Source organism: Erpetoichthys calabaricus, chromosome 3 (genome assembly GCF_900747795.2).
Source record: "Erpetoichthys calabaricus chromosome 3, fErpCal1.3, whole genome shotgun sequence".
Lineage (NCBI taxonomy): Eukaryota > Metazoa > Chordata > Cladistia > Polypteriformes > Polypteridae > Erpetoichthys > Erpetoichthys calabaricus.
In genome coordinates this window covers 240,756,222-240,778,298 of record NC_041396.2, presented here as the reverse complement: position 1 = coordinate 240,778,298, position 22,077 = coordinate 240,756,222, and the positions used below count along the sequence as shown (strand labels likewise).

General features: G+C 34.9%; 2 protein-coding genes across 2 annotated transcripts; both read left to right on the top strand.

Annotated features, from left to right (window-relative positions):
* Positions 1–2,874: 2,874 nt before the first annotated feature.
* Positions 2,875–4,197, top strand: LOC114649513 (trace amine-associated receptor 1-like). Its single transcript, XM_028799005.2, has one exon. It carries the CDS (start codon positions 2,926–2,928, stop codon positions 3,964–3,966), a length of 1,041 nt encoding a protein of 346 aa, XP_028654838.2. The 5' UTR covers positions 2,875–2,925; the 3' UTR covers positions 3,967–4,197.
* Positions 4,198–16,632: 12,435 nt separating this feature from the next.
* LOC114649512 (trace amine-associated receptor 1-like) lies at positions 16,633–18,478 on the top strand. The gene is made up of 2 exons (XM_028799004.2): positions 16,633–16,718; positions 17,222–18,478. Exon 2 carries the CDS (start codon positions 17,237–17,239, stop codon positions 18,293–18,295), a length of 1,059 nt encoding a protein of 352 aa, XP_028654837.2. The 5' UTR covers positions 16,633–16,718; positions 17,222–17,236; the 3' UTR covers positions 18,296–18,478.
* Positions 18,479–22,077: the final 3,599 nt, after the last annotated feature.

Genomic DNA, 22,077 nt, shown 5'->3' with positions numbered 1-22,077 from the left:
GTGGCACTATCACGCGATGCCACATTGGCGCAATTCTATCAAAATCCATTACACATTGAATAGTACGTTTACCACATCTACTAAATATCACATGTTCTTCTCATATTACATATCTGTGCAGTTCTTTGCCAACTGCCATCTCAAAGGTAAGTTTGCCTGTGCTGTGCTTGCTTTTGCAGAGTCAGCTGATAACAAGTACAATTTATACTGGATTAACAATTTTCAGATTACTACTGATTTATACTAAAATTAAGGTTAATGCTGCAGTACTTCAGCACTCCCCTCTTTTCATTCATATTGGATGAATCACAGTTCCATACTAGAAGTAGTAAAAGAAAGGTCAGAGTCTGTAGGAATTAACATGTGCACCCAAGTGTAGCTAAAAAAAGCTACAAGAACAAAGGAAGACTGTTCTGTCTATTAGAATCCACAGAAAGGAATGGTTTTATGCAATTTGTTGCAGAAAGGATAGATGTAATATTAGAGGAAGTGTTGGGTACATATGTGCAACTTTGACTGCAGCACATGGTCCTTTGAAAAAGTAATTTCAAACTTAATTGAACGCATTAAATAATTTGTTACATAAACCAAGAAAAAAACAGATGTAAAATATTCCTATTCATTCTATGAAACATGTTAATTTTATGTGTGCCTAAAGTGAGTTGTCAAAATAAAAAGTTTTCAAAAACTTAAAAAGTGAAAGTACTTTCTTTTTAATTTTCTGAATTTCACATCTAGTACTGTTATTCAGAAGAGTATCTTTGCTATATAAACAGTATCTATGTTCTGTGATGCCATGTTTTGCAACTCTATTATAATGTTTTATCATTTGCCACCTTTAGATGCTGCAGCATTAGGTGCCCTTCATTTGAAAATCCTAATCATTAGGCTCAGGGTGCAATTTAGTGATATGGTGTGAGGTTTAGACTGGTTGGTTTGTGACATAGGTAATTTGTTTTCCATCAGGAGTAAGCCCTAGAGTCAATACAATTTGTAGTATTTTTTTTTTTTTACATTTGCATAAACTGATTGGACACCATGTTTGCGACAAAGCTTTGAAGAGCAGATAAGGAGGAAAGGTGAACCAAATGACCGTAAAAGAGGGAGTATTTTCAGGTAAGCGAGGTACTTTTTAACTGTGATATAGGACAATATTATTAAAATAATGAAACCATTAAATGAACCATTTGTAGTCTTTTTTATGAATGGTTGTGAATTTTGGTTATGCTTTATTTTAACAGGAGTCTTACATTTACACTGGTGCAACATCTACTGTTATTTTTTGAAAAAAAGTTGTTCATTTTTCAGTTAAAAATGAAATTGACTTTTACATTTTTCATATAAGTACATTAGTCTGCAAAAAACTTTTTTTTGGTTTACATTAAAAAGCTTAGGTGTTCTTTATAGATTTGAAGGTGCTGAATCCAAGTCTGGGAATATAATTACTCTGTCCCGTGCAGTTTTTGACAGATAAAGGTATAAAATGAAAAAATACTATTTATGAGGAAAAAGTACTATATTTTTAAAATTACTTGTACATATATATAATTGTTTTAAGTAAAATTATTATTAACAAAATTAATCAGTAGTTTTTTTTTCCTTATAATTCTCTCAAGATGTTTTATGGTGGAATGACCATTAGATGTCTGCTAACACAGACTCACTGTATTTTCCACTATAATGCATTTCCATTTGAGCAATGTCCTGGTGGAACACCTGTCCATATTCATTATGTTCTCAGGGAAAACATACAAATGAGAATGTAGCAAAATAGTCCTAGGTAGGAAGAAACATGCTCCTCAACTAGTTCCTTGTAGTTTTCCACATTTGCATTCTGAAGAAAATGTGGTCCCTGTTTTTTTTTTTTTTCCAAGGAAAGTTGTGGATTCCTCTACCACTTGCTTACCTGTTACCTGGTCAAGAAAATGTATGGATCAGTACAACCTTGCATGTTTCTGTAAAGACCATTTAAAAACATCTTTTTGTCTTCTGGTCAATAAAAAGGTTGCTTTATAACATTCTAAATGTACATTCTTGGCTGTTCTGAAAGAAGACGGTGAAGGGAAAAAAATACTGACTGGGAGAAAGAAATATACAGCACCCTTGACTTTGGGTTGTTTCCATATCAATTATTGTTAAGAACAAGGAAGAATGCCATTGTTCAACTCAAATATACATCAAAAAAAATCTTACTATAAAAATATTTAGGCCATAAAGTATACATTCTGTAACTTACTTAAAAAACGACAAACTACACATCACACAGATTAGTGCAGATTATAAATTTAAAAAAGCCTTAAAAGCTTTGAGAAATTCAGTTTAGTTGTAAAGTTGAGTATATAATGAAAATGATGCAATGTTCATATTTTATTGACACAGTAAAAGCATTAGACAAATGCAATAACAAACAATTTACATCCACCTTAATTAAAGGACAAAGGGTTGTGAATTTATACAGTAAGTCCTTCTATTTGCTATGTTGCTGTTATATGCAATTTGGTATGGGAATCCTAAAAGGAGTGCTAATGTTTGTGATGCATCATTTGTTAAACATGAAAACTGCAGTACATTTTATTACTATATGCATTACAAAATACATTCCAATACATAGTGCAAGGTAAACTTAAATTTCAACCTATTTTGCACAGGTAGCAGAGATAGTTGCATTAATAAAACAGTACAACAAAATTATTAATACTTACTTCAACAAATACAAAAAAATACATTTCTTTGATAAAATGATCACAATTTACAATCATGCATGTATGAGGGACAGTTATATAAAAATAGGTACAAGCTGTTTATTATTATTATTACTTTTTGTTTATTTTATTATAACTTATTAAATTATGTGAAACTTTAACATTATTTCTGTGTAACGATTACTCTTTTCAGAAAACAACTCAAATCACAAATTATATCAAGATGAATTTCAATCTAACCAAGACTCCGCAAGCTATCTACTACTGTTATCCATCTGTAAACAATTCGTGTCGCAGGCAAGTTCTTCCTCTCCAAAATCACATCCTGGCCTACACAGTACTCTGGGCAACGGTGATCTTCACTGTTTTTGGAAACTTGTTGGTCATCATCACCATTGCACATTTTAAGCAGCTTCATACACCCACCAATTCTCTTGTTCTGTCTTTGGCAGTCACCGATTTACTTCTAGGAGGATTTGTGATGCCACCCAGAACAGTTCAGCTTGTTGAAAGTTGCTGGTATTTAGGAGATGCCTTCTGCAAATGTTATCTCAGTACAGTTATTATGCTCTGCACAGCTTCTATATTACATCTTTCTTTTATATCAATTGATCGTTATTTCGCAATATGCTATCCTTTACAGTATCAAGTTAAGATTACTGTGTCTGTAACTGTTAACCTTATCTTGTTTTCATGGATTCTGTCAGCTGTACTTGGATATGGAATTGTATACCCAGAATTAAACTTAAAAGTCATTGAAGAAGTTTATTACCAAAATGTTAAGTGTGTAGGGAGTTGTGTTTTAATGCAAAATGAGGCATCAAGTTTAGTTTCATCACTCTTCACTTTTTATTTACCTGGATTTGTCATGATTTGTATTTATCTAAAAATATTCAGTGTAGCACGAATACAAGCCAGGTCTATTACAGATACAGTGCTGCAGAACCAGTCAGCCGAGGAAAAGCGAAATGCAGCATCAAGGACAAGAGAAAGAAAAGCTGCAAAAACATTAGCCATTGTTATGGGGGTGTTTATTGTATGCTGGGCTCCTTTCTTTTTGTGCAACATCATTAATCCAGTTTTAAATCACCCAGCTCCTGAGATTCTCATAAGAGCTCTGGTCTTCTTTGGTTACATGAACTCAACATTTAATCCACTTGTCTATGGTTTCTTTTATAGCTGGTTTAGAAAAGCTCTTAAGTTAATAGCAAATGGAAAGATCTTTCACAATGATTCTTCCAGAATAAAACTGTATAATGATTAAATATGTCCTTAATTATTTGAACAGTAGAAGCATGCATTTAAAATAGAATTAACTGCCCTGTCCAGATTTGATTAATGCTTCATTTGTCACATTGCCTGCACATTCCCTAGCTCCCCTCTGCATTCTTCTAGAAAAGCAGGTTCATAAAATGAAGAATAACATATTTTCAAAAATGAGGTTTATATTAACACTATTTTATACAGCATAGCTTTTGTTCTGCTTAAAAGTTCTTATAATTGTACATCCACAAACCAAATGTATCTTTGCAAAGTGAAAATTTCTTTTATTTCTCACAATTATCACAATTAATAAAATGTCTACAATGCATTCTGATTTTCAACATTCATTCCATTTACATTCAAAATGAAGCCATTTTAAAAGTATACTAGAGTTGCCCAGCAAAACAATAAAAGTTAAAAAAATGATTGTAAAGAAAAAATGTAATACATTTCACCAGCTTCATGTGCCTGTAGTCCATTATTATACAGTAAACACTTCTGCAAAATGGCTGTAATTCCATTTAACCACAAATATTCATCTAGACTATTTATCATATATTTAATGCTTTATTAATTATATTTTATTATTAGTTTAACACAATGTTTTGATATTTGCCTGACAACCTAGGGAAGTATGCTAGTCTGTAAAAACAATTAACATCTGAAAACACATTTGCTTTTTTCAATAGTTCTAAATTACAAATGTATACAAAACTTATCAGTCTTTCCCTGTTACCTTATCGGCACTTTTTCATTCTATGTCTGTGTATAATAAGCTCTTTGCTTATGCCTGCTTCATTTGTGTAACACATAGAAAGATAAAAGGTTGAAGCATATTGTTTGGTGGCTCCTCTATCAGATTGCATTCATATCTCTCTGTGAAGCTTTGTTCATTGATTCTGTTCCCTCTGTAACCTCTCCACAATAAACTAAAGACTTAGGATCAAAGCCTTTATCGGATATATGGATAAGCTGTTTTCAGTTGAGTAAACTGTTTTTGCATTCTGTACTTTATAATTTAATAGGAAATGTTTTGTTTTCCACTAACTTATCCTTGTATTCTATAGTTTGAAAATGTGATTGAATAGATAGATAGATAGATAGATAGATAGATAGATAGATAGATAGATAGATAGATAGATAGATAGATACTTTATTAATCCCAATGGGAAATAGATTGTATTTTTCTCTTTGTGATGTTTCTTTAAAAACAAAACATGCTTCTTTCTTCTAGGAATGAAAATTAAGAAAAAATTCAAAACAAAAAAAGTTTGAAAGCAATAATCGGGCTTAGAAATCTCCCAGGTGGTGCAAACTTGTCATGAAAATACATAAGTAAAAATCACAACTACAATAAATAAAGGTACTACTATTCTACTTCAGGGTATCACACCATATGATAGCCTTTACAGAAGCCCTCTCTCTTTTTTTTCTTTTTACAATGATTTTTTATGTTAAGATTTGGCCTCTGCCTTGTTACTATAAATTTGCTGTTGTGGTAGCTGCTCTTCATCTTTTGAATGGCTTGCCTTATTATATTAGCTCTGCACTAACATTGGCAACTTTTAAAGCATCATTAAAAATGTATCTATTCTCACTGACATTTGACCAAGCAAGAGGTTGACATTATGTTTGTATATTTTGGCTCATGCACATTCCTAATTATAAATATGTATGCACAGGTGTTTGTATTTTGAGTGTATCTTTTGTTTGCAGTTTTTGTGATGTTTTTAGCCTTCCTTGTAAAGCAGTATGGGCTTTTGTAAAAGTGCTTTAAAAATATAATTAGATATGATATGCCTTGACTTTTGCATAAGTTGTATAAACTGTTGGATCTCATAGCAAGTTACAGCTAGTTCTGATATGGGACATTTTGGTTACTGCAGAGAACTGGCTTAAATTGCTTATTTCAGGTTCTACTTTAATGCTGGTCGAGTTTCATAAGGAGGGAGACTGTTGATTTATGTAAATAAGCAATGGTGAAAAAAGTGAACTAATTATAATTAAAACTAAATCTGTCATCCAGACGTTGAAATACAGACTGAATGAATCAACATCACTGCCAGGGAAATAAGTTACATCATATTGGCTGACACAGCAGCAGAAATTATTCACTCTGTACTAACATCTTAATGATGAGTCATTCTGAATAATGGTGAGTTCAGAGAATGAAACAAATATTTATCAGCTTATTTGTGAACACTATGATATGGACCTGTTCTGCAGTATTCAAAGATTCATGCTTTTTAGTATAAACCTGACCTCATCATACTAACACCTACAAACCCATGATTGACAGCAGCAACTCTCTGTAGAGCTTCTGTAAAATTGTAATTTTCCTTTGGGGATAAATGAGTTAAAATCTAATCTAATCTAAAGTTATTTCCTGGTCTGATGTTGCTTGGGAAAAACAATGCCTTGGGTTACCAATATGAATCTATAGAAGCTGTCAATATCATGGATAAGTAAAACTTTAAAGCCTATAACTAATGCCATGCAAAGGATTCCTCCAGGTATCATTAGCCCTAAAGCCTGTGACTGTGGATTTGGAAATACAATCAGAATATTATGGGTACTGGACTTGTTTGGTGAAGGGTTGCTAGGCCTCTCTCCTGCTCTAGACAAATTTTGTGCATTAATAATTTCAAATGCTGTGCACGTTTGTTTCAGAGGTGACCAATACAATCCACTGTAAAATACATTCTTCTGCCTATGTTTTTCAGTTTAAAGCATGTTTGTATGTGTACTCATAACCATATATTAAATTAATGGATATTCAATATGTTGCATGATGTATTTATTAATTCCAAAAAGAAATACCCATTGCTCCCCAAGTGAATTTGAAATTATAATATTCCTGTTAGCCTTGGTGGCATAGGCGATGGTTAGTGGAAACCAGTTTAAACATACATCCAGGGCACATCCAGGAGGGAAGGTTCATAACCTGTTCTTGATCAGAGATTCAGTATAAAAAATTTAAATCTCTAATACTGCTAGTGGAAGTAAAAATAACTCACTGTCATGTTTCAACTTCCTGCAGAGGGTCTTGAATTGTGTAATCTTTCCATGGGTCTTTGTATGTCTGAAAATGCTTCTTGGAGGGCTTAAATGACACCAGAAATGCTCTGGCAAGTAATCTTTTAAGGGCCTGCTCAGTAAGACAAGAGTTGAGAGAAGAACAGAGCTAAGAGTTTGCCTGCTAATGATGATCCTAATATACTGACCAAGAAGAAGGCTAAGAGGTAGGAAGGAACACACTAAGTGTTGCAGTTCACTAGTTTGGTATCTGTGTTTGTAATGCTCTGAAAAGGGCATAGTCTTAGTTAAATTTTTCCCTTTACTGTTTTGGTGTTCTTTCTAATCTTATTCTCCTTTGTGTGATTTTGAGTATTGAATTATTCTCCTATCTCTATGCTGGACTGTGCTGGTGTTTTTCTAGGTATGGAGTTTGCTCCAGTAGTCGGAAACTATGCATGGGCCAGTTTCTTTCATATTTTAGTTTGCATGTTCTCGCAAATGTCTGTGGATTTTTCCTCCAGTACTGGAATTTTCATCTACATATCACAAACATTTATATTAGTTTAATGGATTATTACAATTATTCCCAGTATGAGTCTGTGTGTGTGCATTTTGATGGACTGGTATTTTGTCTAGGTTTAATTCTTCTGCGTGGGCTGTGGTTTGGTTTCATCAAAGCCTAATATGTTCAAGTTCCTTGAAGAAGTTTATTGGGGGACACTTTGTTCACCCTCATGACCAGGTCTGGAAAGGGAATGGATTAGTAAGAGTTTATGAATGTACTGATGAGTTTCCACTGAACAAAGGTCACAAAACAACAGAGACAGCATAAAATTGAAGTAAAAATGATTTTTGGTATGCAAGGTAAGTCTCCAATTGTTGCTCTACCAAACATTTGATCTATTAAATGGGATGGCAGCACACTACTTGACACCCTGTTGCTTGTTGTTTGCAAGCATGTATGCCCCTTACAGCTAGATCCAATACACTGAACTTGGCCCTGTACTTTGGTACATGGATGACAAATACTTAACTTTTACCAATAAAATGCCCAAGTTCTTTCTCTCGAATGCCATGACCTCTCTGTGAGCACAAACACTAGAAAGCTCAGATGTAGCAGAGGTTGCTCTTAAATTACATAGTGTCAGTTTTAGGAGAAATTCTACTAAGCAAAACAACATTCCACTGGCTTTACTTGTGGAGGGAATTAGCAATTTGTTGTGCTCAGAGATTTCTCAAGGCCAAATTGCTGATGCACACTGGATTGTTTCACAGTTCATATAGCAGACAGCACATGACTTACAATGTCCCAGAAGTGAATTAGGGTACATTGTGGGCACATTCTTCTTTCATGTATGAAAAGTATTAACTAAGGGAAGTGAAAATTTCAAATGCACTACCACAGAAAATCTGTAAAAAAACAATGTTGCCTCATGCAATTGCACTGTCGGAAACAGTGCAAAAATTGGTGAGTAACTCTTTTATGAATGCAGAAATTAGGTTGGAGTCTGAAAATAACCTTAATGTTCTTCATGCTGTTCAACAGATTCCATTAAATCCTGTCCTGACATACTAATGTAGGATACTTGCCAAGAGAGAAATCATTCATGGCCAGGACTACACTAAGAATAAAAAATAAAACAGTTATGTAATGACATTACAGGATGGGCGTCTCTTTAAAGTTTCACACATGTGTTTATACAGTCATCAATTGCCATTGAGAGCAATTAGAAAATTTTGAAATTGCACAATCCAGAACATTAGCTGAGGATTTGTTGTTAAACCTGCACAGAATTTTATTGACAGCAAAGAAATAGTGAGAACATGTTTTACATTAATTTAGAAGAGCATGAATGAGATCAACATAAACAGGTCAACATTATAAGACTAGATCACCAAAAATGACCAAAACAAATAAAAACGTATCCTTATAAGTAAGCAACCATCAAACCAATTCAAGTGTCAACACTAGTTAACCTAACCTTAACTACAAAAGAACCTAGCATCAAAAAAAAACATTCGCAATTAAGAAAGTTTTCACATTCATTGTCCATCAGGTTTGACAGCCTGCAAACAGATTAAGATGTAACATTAAAAATATGGTTTGAAAACACTTTTAATTTTCTCTGTAAAAGAAAAAAGAGAATGAAGGAAAATGATCAAAATAAACAAAATAAGGGTCTTGTATTAAAATGAATTTATATAAAATGAAATTCAGGAAGATGATAACTGGCCTTATATTTTGACTCCCTCTTTTTTTAGTCAGACAAACAGTTGAGTAAACATTTTACCGTGCTGCTATTGCTCTTCCCATAACAAGCAAACATAGTGTTTTTCTTCAGAGGATTGCATACCCATGAAAATAATCTAGCCACCTGGGTGTCAAACCAGCCCCAAGCCCAGATAAATAGAGAGGGTTAATGTCAGAAAGGACATCCAACTGTAAAACCATAATGATGTAATCAATTCAATCAGCTTTGGAAAATGTTAGGGTTTACCCCGTAGACTACACGCAGAGGCCTTGCCCGACCCCTATGGAAGGTGAGTAAGGACAACTGGGTCAAGGGCGGGTCCAGCTAAAGAAGTTAGTCCAGAAGAAGCAGAAGAATAAGAAAGGGGATGGTAAAGAAAAGGAAAAGTTAGAGGTATGAGTGGGGACAATGACTGGGAAATGAAGGGAGTTGGCAGATTAATTGGAAAGAAGGAAAGTGGGAGTGTTGTGTGTGAGGGAAACTAGATGGAAGAGGAATAAGGCAAGAAAATTGGGAGGAGGCTTTAAGTTGTTGTACAGTGGAGCAAATGAGCAAGGGAGAAATGGTGTAGATATAGAACTATCCAAAAAACTATAAGATAGTCTTCTCAGTCTGAATAGCAGGAGTGATAGGGTGATAAATGTCAAGATGGGCCTAGCTGAGACTTTTGATAATGTCATTTGTGCATATGCGCCTAAGGTGGGCTATGAGGAAGAGGAGAAAGACTTCTTCTGGACACAAATGGATGAAAAGCTTATTGCTGTACAAGAGAGAGAAAAGTTGATTGTTGGAGGTGATGCAAGTGGGAAAGAACAGAGAAATGATAGAGAGGGTATATGGAGGCTGGGGAGTAGGGGAGAGAAATATGGAAGAGGAGAGGATAGTAGATTATGCCACAGCATCTAATTTGGTAATAGTTAACACATTTTTGGAAAGGAAGTAACTCAGCTTATGACTTACAATAGAGGGAGAAGTGAAAGCCAAATAGGCTTTCTAATGTGTAGAAGATGTAATTTGAAAGAGATATAGAATTGTAAGCTCATACATGTGGAAAGTGCAGCATAAAGTGGGGTTGATGGACTGAGAGATCAGAATCAGTAGGTGAAAAAACCAGAGCCAGCAGCACCAAGGGTAAAGTAGTGGAGATTTAAAAATGAAGGGCTTAAGAACAGGTTTAGGGAGAAAGTTTTAAATGAAGTACAGTCATTAGAGAGTGTGGAGGAATGGTAGAAGAAGAACAGCAAATTTGTATTAAGAGCAGGTGAAGGGGTATTGGGTAGGACAACAGGAAGGATCTCACCTGGGGACAAAGAGACATGATGGTGAAACAAAGAGGTGCATGATGTGAAAAAGGATAGGAAGAAGGAAAACAAGACATGGCACCAATCAGGGAAGGCGGAAGACAGAGAAATGTACAGGAAAAAGTTAGCTTACAGGATGAGATATTGAAAAGAATGGATACATTTAAATATCAGTGTGCACAAGTAAAAAAAATATGATCACAGTGTGCCTAAGCATTAGTATAGCATAGTAATACTCCAAAATAATTATTTCATTATTATGTAATTACTATAAATATTAAGCATATGTGGGTCTATCTCTGGCTTTTTTAATTAATGGTTTGATAACTGACACTTCAGGAACTGTGCCATTTAGTAATGAACTGTTAATAAGGTTAACAATTGGTGTTACCAGAACATTTATTAAGCTTTTTGCTAGTTTAGTTGATAATGGGTCTAAGGGACAAGCAGTAGATTTAATTTTTTAAACTAAATTTGTGAATTCTTGTTCTGTTACCAAATTAAAATTAGTAAAGTGATATCCACAAGAAGAGACAGAGTTTGTTAATTGAGTATTGGGTTTGCATGGTAAGGCTGAGACTTGGGGTCTTATACTGTCAATTTTGTTATTAAAGAAGTTCATAAACTTTGTATTGCTAATTTCTGTAGGTATTTTGCATTGTAGTTCAGTATTTCAATTTTTTAGATTAACCACTGTTCTAAACAGTTTACGAGGATTATTACTGTTGTTGTCTGTTTATCTATAATGATAGTCTGTGTGGGCAGAAAAGTGACCTTTTTATATTTTATACTGATCGAGCAGTTTAAAAGACCTGCAGCTTTGTTGCTCTCCAGTCTATTTCTCTCTACATTCTATTTTATGAGTTTGAGTGCTTTCATTAAACCAATGTGAGCTTCTGTGTGTTTTAATCACTTTTATTTTAATGGGAGCTATGAAAAACCCCTTTCAAAGTCACATTATTATTTGTTGTTAGCTGATCCAAGTTGTTCTCAACAGTTATGTTTGAGTTTCTCTAAATATCTACAGATGAGGCAGAGTTACATTTAAAATGTCACACTGTCCTAGTTTTAATTTGCGAGTGTACTGGTAAGGGCAGAACCAAGTCAAATATAATTAAGTAGTGGTCAGAAATACCTTCATGTAAAGGTGAATTATTTAAATTTTGAGTCACAAATCTGTAATTAATAATCAGTTGTAATGTGTGGTTATGACTATGAGTGGGGTCATTCACAATCTGGCAAAGCCCTACTAAGTTTAACAAATAAGTGAAACATTTGCTGAAAGTGTCAGTTTATGTATTAATGTGTATATTAAAATCCCCATCAACACAACATGATCATAATTTGTATCTTATAGCAGATGAAAGGCTCCCAAATTCAGTCATGAACAATCAAAATGGACTTGGTGTTTTGTAGACTAGATAGATAGATAGATAGATAGATAGATAGATAGATAGATAGATAGATAGATAGATAGATAGATAGATAGATAGATAGATACTTTATTAATCCCAATGGGAAATTCACATTCTCCAGCAGCAGCATACTGATACAATAAACAATATTAAATTAAAGATTGATAATAATGCAGGTAAAAAACAGACAATAACTTTGTATACTGTTAAATGTTAACGTTTACCCCCCGGGTGGAATTGAAGAGTCGCATAGTTTGGGGGAGGAACGATCTCCTCAATCTGTCAGTGGAGCAGGACAGTGACAGCAGTCGGTCGCTGAAGCTGCTCCTCTGTCTAGAGATGACACTGTTTAGTGGATGCAGTGGATTCTCCATAATTGATAGGAGCCTGCTGAGCGCCCGTCGCTCTGCCACAGATGTTAAACTGTCCAGCTCCATGTCAACAATAGAGCCTGCCTTCCTCACCAGTTTGTCCAGGCGTGAGGCGTCTTTCTTCTTAATGCTGCCTCCCCAGCACACCACCGCGTAGAAGAGGGCGCTCGCCACAACTGTCTGATAGAACATCTGCAGCATCTTATTGCAGATGTTGAAGGACGCCAGCCTTCTAAGGAAGTATAGTCGGCTCTGTCCTTTCTTGCACAGAGCATCAGTATTGGCAGTCCAGTCTAATTTATCATCCAGCTGCACTCCCAGATATAGTACTACAGTTGTGCTGGAATCTGTTTTAATATCTTACACAAGTCCCCAGAATATAAAGCTTGTTCAGGTGGTCTCAGATACTAGACTGACTAACAAAAAGGACAGAGCTCCTACTGCTAACTGCTATCTGTATTTTTGAAGATTAACAAGCATTTCTTGTCTTTTCCGACTTGTCTACCTTCCTGGTCCTTCTTACAATATTTTTCACACAAAAACACACTGAAATGTACCATCATGCATATTAGTATCAATGTTTTCTGCAATGGAAAACTCACTCAATGGAAAGCCATCACTACCCCCACTCTCTCCTGCCATTACATAGTAACCATATATCCTATTTGAGAATATGCACAGTTCCACAGATTCTTTTCTAGCAATCTTAATATAAATGTTAAAAGACAAGAACATACATGCAGAATTAATGCGCAAAAACACTTAGAGACATGGACCAAATGCATTTCTTTTGTATTATTACATTTTACTGGAAGCCAAATGCAGTTTATTTTGCGGTTTGTTTTTTGCAAAGCAAAACACTGAGTTTCAACACTGTAATTTCATCTTCACACAAATTGATTTCCTTATCTCTTTTTTCCGGGGCTTTAAAATTGTGCATCAGGTACGGTGATCAGGAGCACAGGAGAACAGTAGAAAACCATTCCGTCTCCTTTTCTCTTCACCCTCCTCACAACTGATTTTAAGTATAAATTCAATTGATCTACAGACAATCTCAGATTACTTCTCCATTGTAAGCTACTTTTTCAATGGAGAAAATAAAAAAATAGAACATTGTTAAGCTAGTGAGGAATATAAGAAGCTTTCCTTGTGTTGAAAGGTACATGAACATTACAAAAATGAAGAAGTTGTACACTACTGGTCACAAGTTCTAGAACACCTCAGCTTTTCCAGTTTTTCTTCAAATTGGATCACTTGAAATGCAACGAATGAACTAAAACGGTGACAAGGTAAGCAATAATCAGCCAGAGGTTTAAATTTAAAGTTTAGGTTAGCAAAATCTGAAAAAAAGGAAATATCAGAATATTACAAATGGGCCTTCTTCAGGGAACAACTAATAAGTTACAACCTACAGATGTTCTGCAGCAATTAAAGTAAATTAAGCCTTGCAAGTGCAAGTGAAAGCAAACAATTTGCACAGGTGTCCCAACTTCTGTTGATTACTTAAAATCCCTCTGTTTGTCTTAAAGTAGAGTTAGCACAGACTGTGTTACTATATCCTCTGAAGTACTGCTTGAACAATATTCCAGTGATAATTACCCTTAAACATGTAGGCCTTTCATTTGTAGAAATTGAAAAAAACAAAGTGTCAGTGAGTATGGTGTCTAAAACAATCTAAAGTCAATAGGAAACCAAAATAAACTCTTATATGAAGTGTTCTGGGAAAGGCAAAGTCACAGCCCAATCATAACACAAGTTTCTGGGGGTCATGAGCTTGCATGATATGCGCCTTAAAGCACAACAGCTTAACAGTGATTGAAAAAACCAAGTCTCGGTTTCTGCTGTGAAGAGGAAACTTTGTCCTGTCTGCAGTAATCCACAGGTGGTATTTCTAAGACACCTGTTTTGTCCTTTAAGAAATGGCTTACTTACTGCTACTCGCTCTGTAAAACTTGTAACACAAAGTCCCCCTTTCACAATTTTTGGTCATTCATTGCATTTTAACTGATTAAATTTGACTGGAAAAAAGGAGGTGTTCTAAAACATTTTGCCGATAGTGCAGGTGCACCTCTGGTATTTCCATAGATGGTCTGAGATGATTCATTGTCATGGTGGAGAAAGTGCAGCTAGTGCATCGAAGTAGAGATACCAGTTGGAAAACACAGACCTGATTTACTAATAAGGCCAAAGAAAACTCATCTTTTTCAGGACACCTGGGCCTTTAATTGTGGGTGACAAGTTGCTTTGGATTTTTTACCAGTAGCTAGTGTACAGTTCTACACAATGGTCTGCTATGAGAGATAAAAGAAGCATGAATAGATTTATGGAGAAGACCAGTTGGATTGCAGGAGTGACCTTGAACACACTGGAAGCAGTGACAGAAAAGAATGTAATGGCAAAATGAGGGGATATCATGACTGCTGGCATCCATAGTCTCCATAACACAGTATCCTGGAGAAGCTTTAATCACTGGCTCATTTTGCCATCATGAACTAAGAGGTGCTAATAGGACTTTTTCTGTCTATAACCATTAGACAATATAATGTCTCTGCCTGACATGCCTGTATTTACGGTAATTAGTTACTATATAAGAGACTGAAACGTCAACAATACTTTTACTGACACTATGCATTAATCATTTTCTATGCCTTTGAACAATATATAAAATATGTACAAAGTGTATTGTCTCCAAAGTACAATGTCTCAGACTTCTAAAATATATTGACTTTCTACTGTTTTGCATTATGTGTGTATTGACATTCTGTTCCATGTTGCTGCTCAAAGATATGATATTTCTACTTGGTGCAATATAATTCTGTCTATCTATCTATTAAATTTGGATATGCACCTAAGAATTCCTTTCATTTTGGCTTTTAACTTGTGTTGTAAAACACAAAAGAGCAAAAGCTTATTAAACATGATTTGTATGCAAAATGCCAGTATCTTGCAAAAATATTTATGTTGTACCATTTTGAGAAATAATATTAAACCGATTTAAACATTTTATATTTTAATCGCAATTTAAATGCTCTAACTAAATACCTTTAAAGATAAAACCGCATGCAATGAAGATAAAAAATTGGAATAGTTCAATTTAATTCAGTTTAATTGAAAATTGAAAGTACACCTTATGAGAAGGATTTAGGACTTGTAGTATACTCTACACAATCAACTTCAGAATATTAGGTTATACAGCATGATGTGTAGAGTACAAGTCCAAGGAGGTTCTGCTCAAGCTTTATAACACACTGGTGAGGACTCATCTAGTCTTTGGTCTCCAGGATACAAAAAGAACATAGCAGCCTTACAAAAAGTCCAGAGAGGGGCAACTAGACTCATTCCAGGGCTACTGGGGATGAATTATGAAGAAAGATTAAAAGAGCTGAGCCTTTTTCAGTTTAAGCAAAAGAAGATTAAGAGGAGACATGATTGAAGCTTTTAAAGTAGTGAAGGGAATCAGTACTCCAGCAGAACCCCGTGACCCTGTAGTTAGGATATAGTGCATTGGATAATGGATGGATGGACAACACTGAATCACTTGCCTAATAAGTGAGCCTTTGATCATTGGATCAATTAATCACTGATCATTTTTTTAGGGTTTACATTTGCCGTAATTTCAGGCCACTTTACAGAGGTCTGCTTTCACTTTGACATTAAAGAGTCATTTTTTGAGAATTAGTGTGTCACCAAAGGCAAATTAAATCCACTGTGATTCAATGTTGTAGAATAATAAAATGTGAAAACTTTTCACCAAGGAAGTGAATACTTTTGATAGCCATTACATGTTATGAGTTGAAGTTAGTAAGGTATTAGGTTGAAAATATCAATGATTAAATAAGCTACTCAGGAAAAGTGGTCTGAAAAATAATTCAGTGCATTAAATATTAAAAAATCAATAAAGCATGTTCATTTTATATGTGCCTAAAGCATGTTGGTAAAATAAATAGCTTTCAAAAAAAAATTAAGTGCTTCCCTTTTTATTTTCTGATTTCAACAAATATTAATATTCAGAAAAGTGTCTTTGCTACATAAGTCTGTGATGCCATGTTTTATAACTCTGTTGCAATATGTTAGCATTTATCACCTTTAGACACTGCACTATTAGGTGTCCTTCAAGAAGAGAGCCCAATCATTAGGCAAGGGGGGCAATTAAATAATATGCTGTGAGATTGAGACTGGTTGGCTCTGATGAGGGTAATCTGTCTACCAATAGGAGTAAGCCCTAGAGAAAATTAATTAATAATGATTTTGTTTTTTTTGTTTTTTTTTTTCATATTTGCACAAACTAAACAACAGCACAAAAATGATGAATTGGACACCATGCTTGTTCTGAATCTTTGAAGACCATATAAAGAGAGAAGCAAACCAAATAGCAAAAAAACAGGAATGTTTTGAGGTGAGCATCTTGCAAGGTACTGTTTTATTATGATAAATACTTAACTGTTATAGGACAAGATTATTAAGGTGAACTTCAATCATAAGCTAGCACACTATTATTGAGAACCTTCATTTTTAAAAAGAAATTAGAAATTATATCATCTACTTGTACCTTTTATTTGTGATTGGTTGTGAATTTTGGTTATGCTATTTTTTATCAGGAGTCTTTCATTTACACTAGTAAAACAGCTACAGTTATTAAACTGGTCATTTAAACAGATAATTTCTTCATTTTGGTTTATATTATGTAAAAAAATGGGAAAATACTAATTTATTTTTCAGTTAAAAATAGAATTGATTCCAATGAATTCTTTATATTACACAAGTATTTTCTATATGCATAATACAGTGAGAAGGTCATATCAAATTGGAGGAGTACACATTTTAAAAACTTTTAGAGCTTTGAGAATTTTTACTTGCAATAGTTTAGTTGTAAAATTGTGCATTTATTTCTATTTTTAGGAAACATCTACTCGGATGCCAAATTATTTCAAGATGAATTTCAACCTAAGCAAGACTCCACAAGCTATCTACTACTGTTATCCATCTGTAAACAATTCATGTCGCAGGCAAGTTCTTTCTCTACAAAATCACATCCTGCTCTACATTGTACTCTGGGCAACGGTGATCTTCACTGTTTCTGGAAACTTGTTGGTCATCATCACCATTTCACATTTTAAGCAGCTTCATACACCAACCAATTGCCTTGTTTTGTCTTTGGCAGTCACCGATTTACTTCTGGGGGGATTTGTGATGCCACCCTTAACAGTTCAGCTTGTTGAAAGTTGCTGGTATCTGGGAGATGCATTCTGCAAACTGTATCTCAGCACAGTAATCATGCTCTGCACAGCTTCTGTAATACATCTTTCTTTAATATCAATTGATCGTTATTTTGCAATATGCTATCCTTTACGGTATCAAGCTAAGATTACTGTGTCTGTAACTGTAAACCTTATCTTGTTTTCATGGATTCTCTCTGCTGTACTTGGATATGGAATTATATACCTAGAATTAAACCTAAAAGGCATTGAAGAATTTTATTACCAAAATGTAAAATGTGTCGGAAACTGTGTTTTAATGCAAAATGAGGTATCAGGTTTAATTTCATCACTCTTCACTTTTTATTTACCTGGATTTACTATGATTTGTATTTATCTGAAAATATTCAGTGTAGCACGAAGACAAGCCAGGTCTATTACAGATACAGTGCAGCAGAACCAGTCAGCCGAGGAAAAGCGAAATGCAGCATCAAGGAGAAGGGAAAGAAAAGCTGCAAAAACATTAGCCATTGTTATGGGGGTGTTTCTTTTATGCTGGTCTCCTTTCTTTGTGTGCAACATCATTAATCCTGTTTTAAATCACCCAGCTCCTGATATTCTCATAACAGCTCTTGCCTTCTTTGGTGACATGAACTCAACATTTAATCCACTTGTCTATGGTTTCTTTTACAGCTGGTTCAGAAAAGCTCTTAAATTAATAGCAAATGGAAAAATCTTCCAGCGTGACTCTTCCAGAACAAAACTGTATAATGATTAAATATTTTAATTATACAAACAGTATAAACATGCATTTAAAATATAATTTTTCAAAATTTTAGACACAACAAAATAATGGTAATGAGATTTGTGTACTGATTTTTTTTTAAACCTTTTCATTAAATTCTACGTTAAAAAATAATAGCCCTTTCTGTGGACTGATCATCAAGCTGCCTGCATAGTCCCTGGCACTCCTCAACCTTCTTCTGGACAATTTCCACACCCAGACCTCCATAAAGCCAGCTACAAAAACAAAAATTGTATATATATTTAATATTTCAACATTAAAAAAAAATTTGTGCATTTTTAGGCTAAAAAAAAAAAATTGAGAAATTGTTGTGTATCAAGTTATGTCATGATACAGGGAATACTGTAATACTTCATAAGTCTGCATTAGTTACCAAGTAGATAATGTTTTCAGTGCCTGAAGTGAATATATATATGTGCTATGTGATTTTTATTACTGAAGAGTGGGTAGCAGGAGCTTCCAGCCCTGAAATCTACTCTCATTTTACCTAAAAGCAGTTGGGGGGGTCAGTCTATCTATCTTAAAAAAAAACATTATAATGCAGCAGGCACTTCTGTAAAATGTCAGAAATTCTACATACCCATAAAATACTCAGCTGGACTATTTAATCAAAGATTTAATACTTTAATTACTACTTGTCTTCATGTCATATTTTTATTCATCAATTTGTCACATTACTTGGATTTTTGCCTGATAACCTAGGTAGGTATTTGAATCTGTAAAAAGAAGCAACTTCTGAAAAATACATTTTGATTTTTCAATACTTGTAAATTACAAATGTATACTAAACTTATCAGTCTTTCTCTATTATGTTATGGAAAAGTCATGTATATACATAGTGTATCTGCAGTTTTGCATTCTGTGTCATGTGCAATGAGCTCTTTGATTATGCCTGCTTCTTTTGTGTAACACACAGAACAGTAAAAGGTAGGCACATAATGTGTCTACCTCTATCAGATTTCTCTCATGGATTTCTCACTGTGAAGCTTTGTTCATGGTTCTGTTGAGGATAATTACCATTGTTGTAGCCTGTCTACTTTAAACTTGTGGCTTAAGATCAAAGCCATTATAGGATGTATGATAAGTTGTTTTCTGTTGACTAAATTGTTTTTGCAATTCTATGCTTTACAATTTTATATAAAAAAAAACTTTAGTTTCCACTGATTTAAATTGCCCTTGTATTCCATGGTTTGAAAATGTGATTTAATAGAATTTTTTTGTGAAAAATGGAACGTATGTCATTTTTCTAGGAGCATGGGTTAAATTTCACAAAGAAATTTAGGAAGAAATAAGTAGGCTAACAAATCTCCAGGGAGGTGCAAACTTCTCATGGAAACACAAGGGGAAATCACAACTACAACAAATACATTTACTGTATATACAGTTTCTTTCCTGGTCTGATACTGACTGTGAAAGACAGTATCTTGGGTGACACAAAATGGAGTTATAGAACCTGACAATTTTATGAATAATTAAAACCTTAAAACTTGTCACTAAAAGTGTGCAAAGGTTTTTGTCAGATAGCATTAGTTGTAAAGCCTGTGGCTGTGAATCTGGAAATGCAATCAGCATAATATGGGTGATGGACCTGTTAGGTAGATGGGTGGAGTGGAGTCTCTCCTGCCCTAGAAACATTTTGGCCACAGCTTAAAAAGCATAAATTCTGTACAAGTCTGTTTCAGAGGAGACAAATACAGCCCACTGTAAGATACAGTCTTCTATCTCATTCTTATCATTTACAGTATATGTGTGTCTGTCAACTCATAACCACATATTACATTAATGCAGAATCAACATGTAGCCTAACTTACTTTGTAATTACAATTATAACAAATAGAAATACCTATTGTCTGCGGTGGGTTGGCACCCTGCCCGGGATTGTTTCCTGCCTTGTGCCCTGTGTTGGCTGGGATTGGCTCCAGCAGACCCCCGTGACCCTGTGTTCGGATTCAGCGGGTTGGAAAATGGATGGATGGATGGAATACCTATTGTTACCCATGTATTTCAAAATTATGATATTTCTGTTAGCTTTGGTGACATATGAGATGGTGAGCAGAATACAAGTTTATCTGCATAAGAGGACACATCAGGTTGGAAGGTTCATATCTACAGTAAATGGGATGCCTCATCTGTTTGTTCTTAATCAGGGATTCAGAATTAAAAATAGAAATCCAGAAAAAATAACTCACTATCATGTTTCAACTCCCCACAGGTGGTGTAGAGTTGTATAATCTTTCCATGGGTCTTTGTTAGAAGAATGTAAGACTTGAAGTGCTTTTTGCAGGGCGTACATGACACAAAAAGTTCTCTCGCAGGTGATCTTATAAAGTCATCCTTGGCCAGACAGGATTGGGGCTGGGAGCAGAACAGAGCTAAAAGCCTGTTTGCTTAGGAGGATCTCAGTATATTTTCTATGTGGTGGTATTCTGGGCCAGTAACATCACTTCAATAGAGACCTACTGAGTCAACAAACTAATTAAAAGTATGAGCTCAGTTATGGGACATACTCTGGACCCCCTGGAGGTAGTAGCAAAGGGAGAATTAAAACAAAACTGTGTGCCATTATGAACAATGCTGCATATTGTCTCTCTGACACACTAACACTGAGGACTTTCAACCAACGAATTATTCAGCAAAAGTGTGTCAAGAAAATGCTATTGGGGCTCCTTTATTCAAACAGCAATATGTCTGCATAATGCCTCACTGGGACTGCCAAGTCAGAAATTTTCTGCTGTGTGTCCAGACCACAGTGTATGTATACCTGTATGTATATATACAGTCATATGAAAAAGTTTGGGAACCCCTCTTAATTCTTTGGCTGAGCTTTCAAAGTAGCAACTTCCTTTTAATATATGACGACTTATAGAAACAGTAGTATTTCAGCAGTGACATTAAGTTTTTTGGATTAACAGAAAATATGCAATATGCATCATAACAAAATTAGACAGGTGCATAAATTTGGGCACCCCAACAGAGACATTATATCAATACTTAATTGAGCCTCCTTTTGCAAATATAACAGCCTCTAGATGCCTCCTATAGCCTTTGATGAGTGTCTGGATTCTGAATGGAGGTATTTTTGACCATTCTTCCATACAAAATCTCTCTAGTTCAGCATGGACAGACTGCTTCAAATCATCCCATAGATTTTTGATGATATTCAAGTCAGGGGACTGTGATGGCCATTCCAGAACATTGTACTTCTCCCTCTGTATGAATACCTTTGTAGATTTCGAACTGTGTTTTGGGTCATTGTCTTGTTGGAATATCCAACCACTGCGAAACTTCAACTTTGTGACTGATGCTTGAACATTATCCTGAAGAATTTGTTGATATTGGGCTGAGTTCATCCGACCCTCAACTTTAACAAGGGCCCCAGTCCCTGAACTAGCCACACAGCCCCACAGCATGATGGAACCTCCACCAATAGGTAGCAGGTGTTTTTCTTGGAATGTGGTGTTCTTCTTCCGCCATGCAAAGCGCTTTTTGTTATGACCAAATAACTCAATTTTTGTCTCATCAGTCCAAAGCACTTTGTTCCAAAATTAATCTGGCTTATCTAATTGAGTATTTGCATACAACAAGTGACTCTGTTTCTGGCGTGAGTGCAGAAAGGGCTTCTTTCTCATCACCCTGCCACACAGATGTTCTTTGTGCAAACTGCGCTGAATTGTAGAACGATGCACAGATACACCATCTGCAGCAAGATGTTCTTGCAGGTCTTTGGAGGTGATCTGTGAGTTGTCTGTAACCAT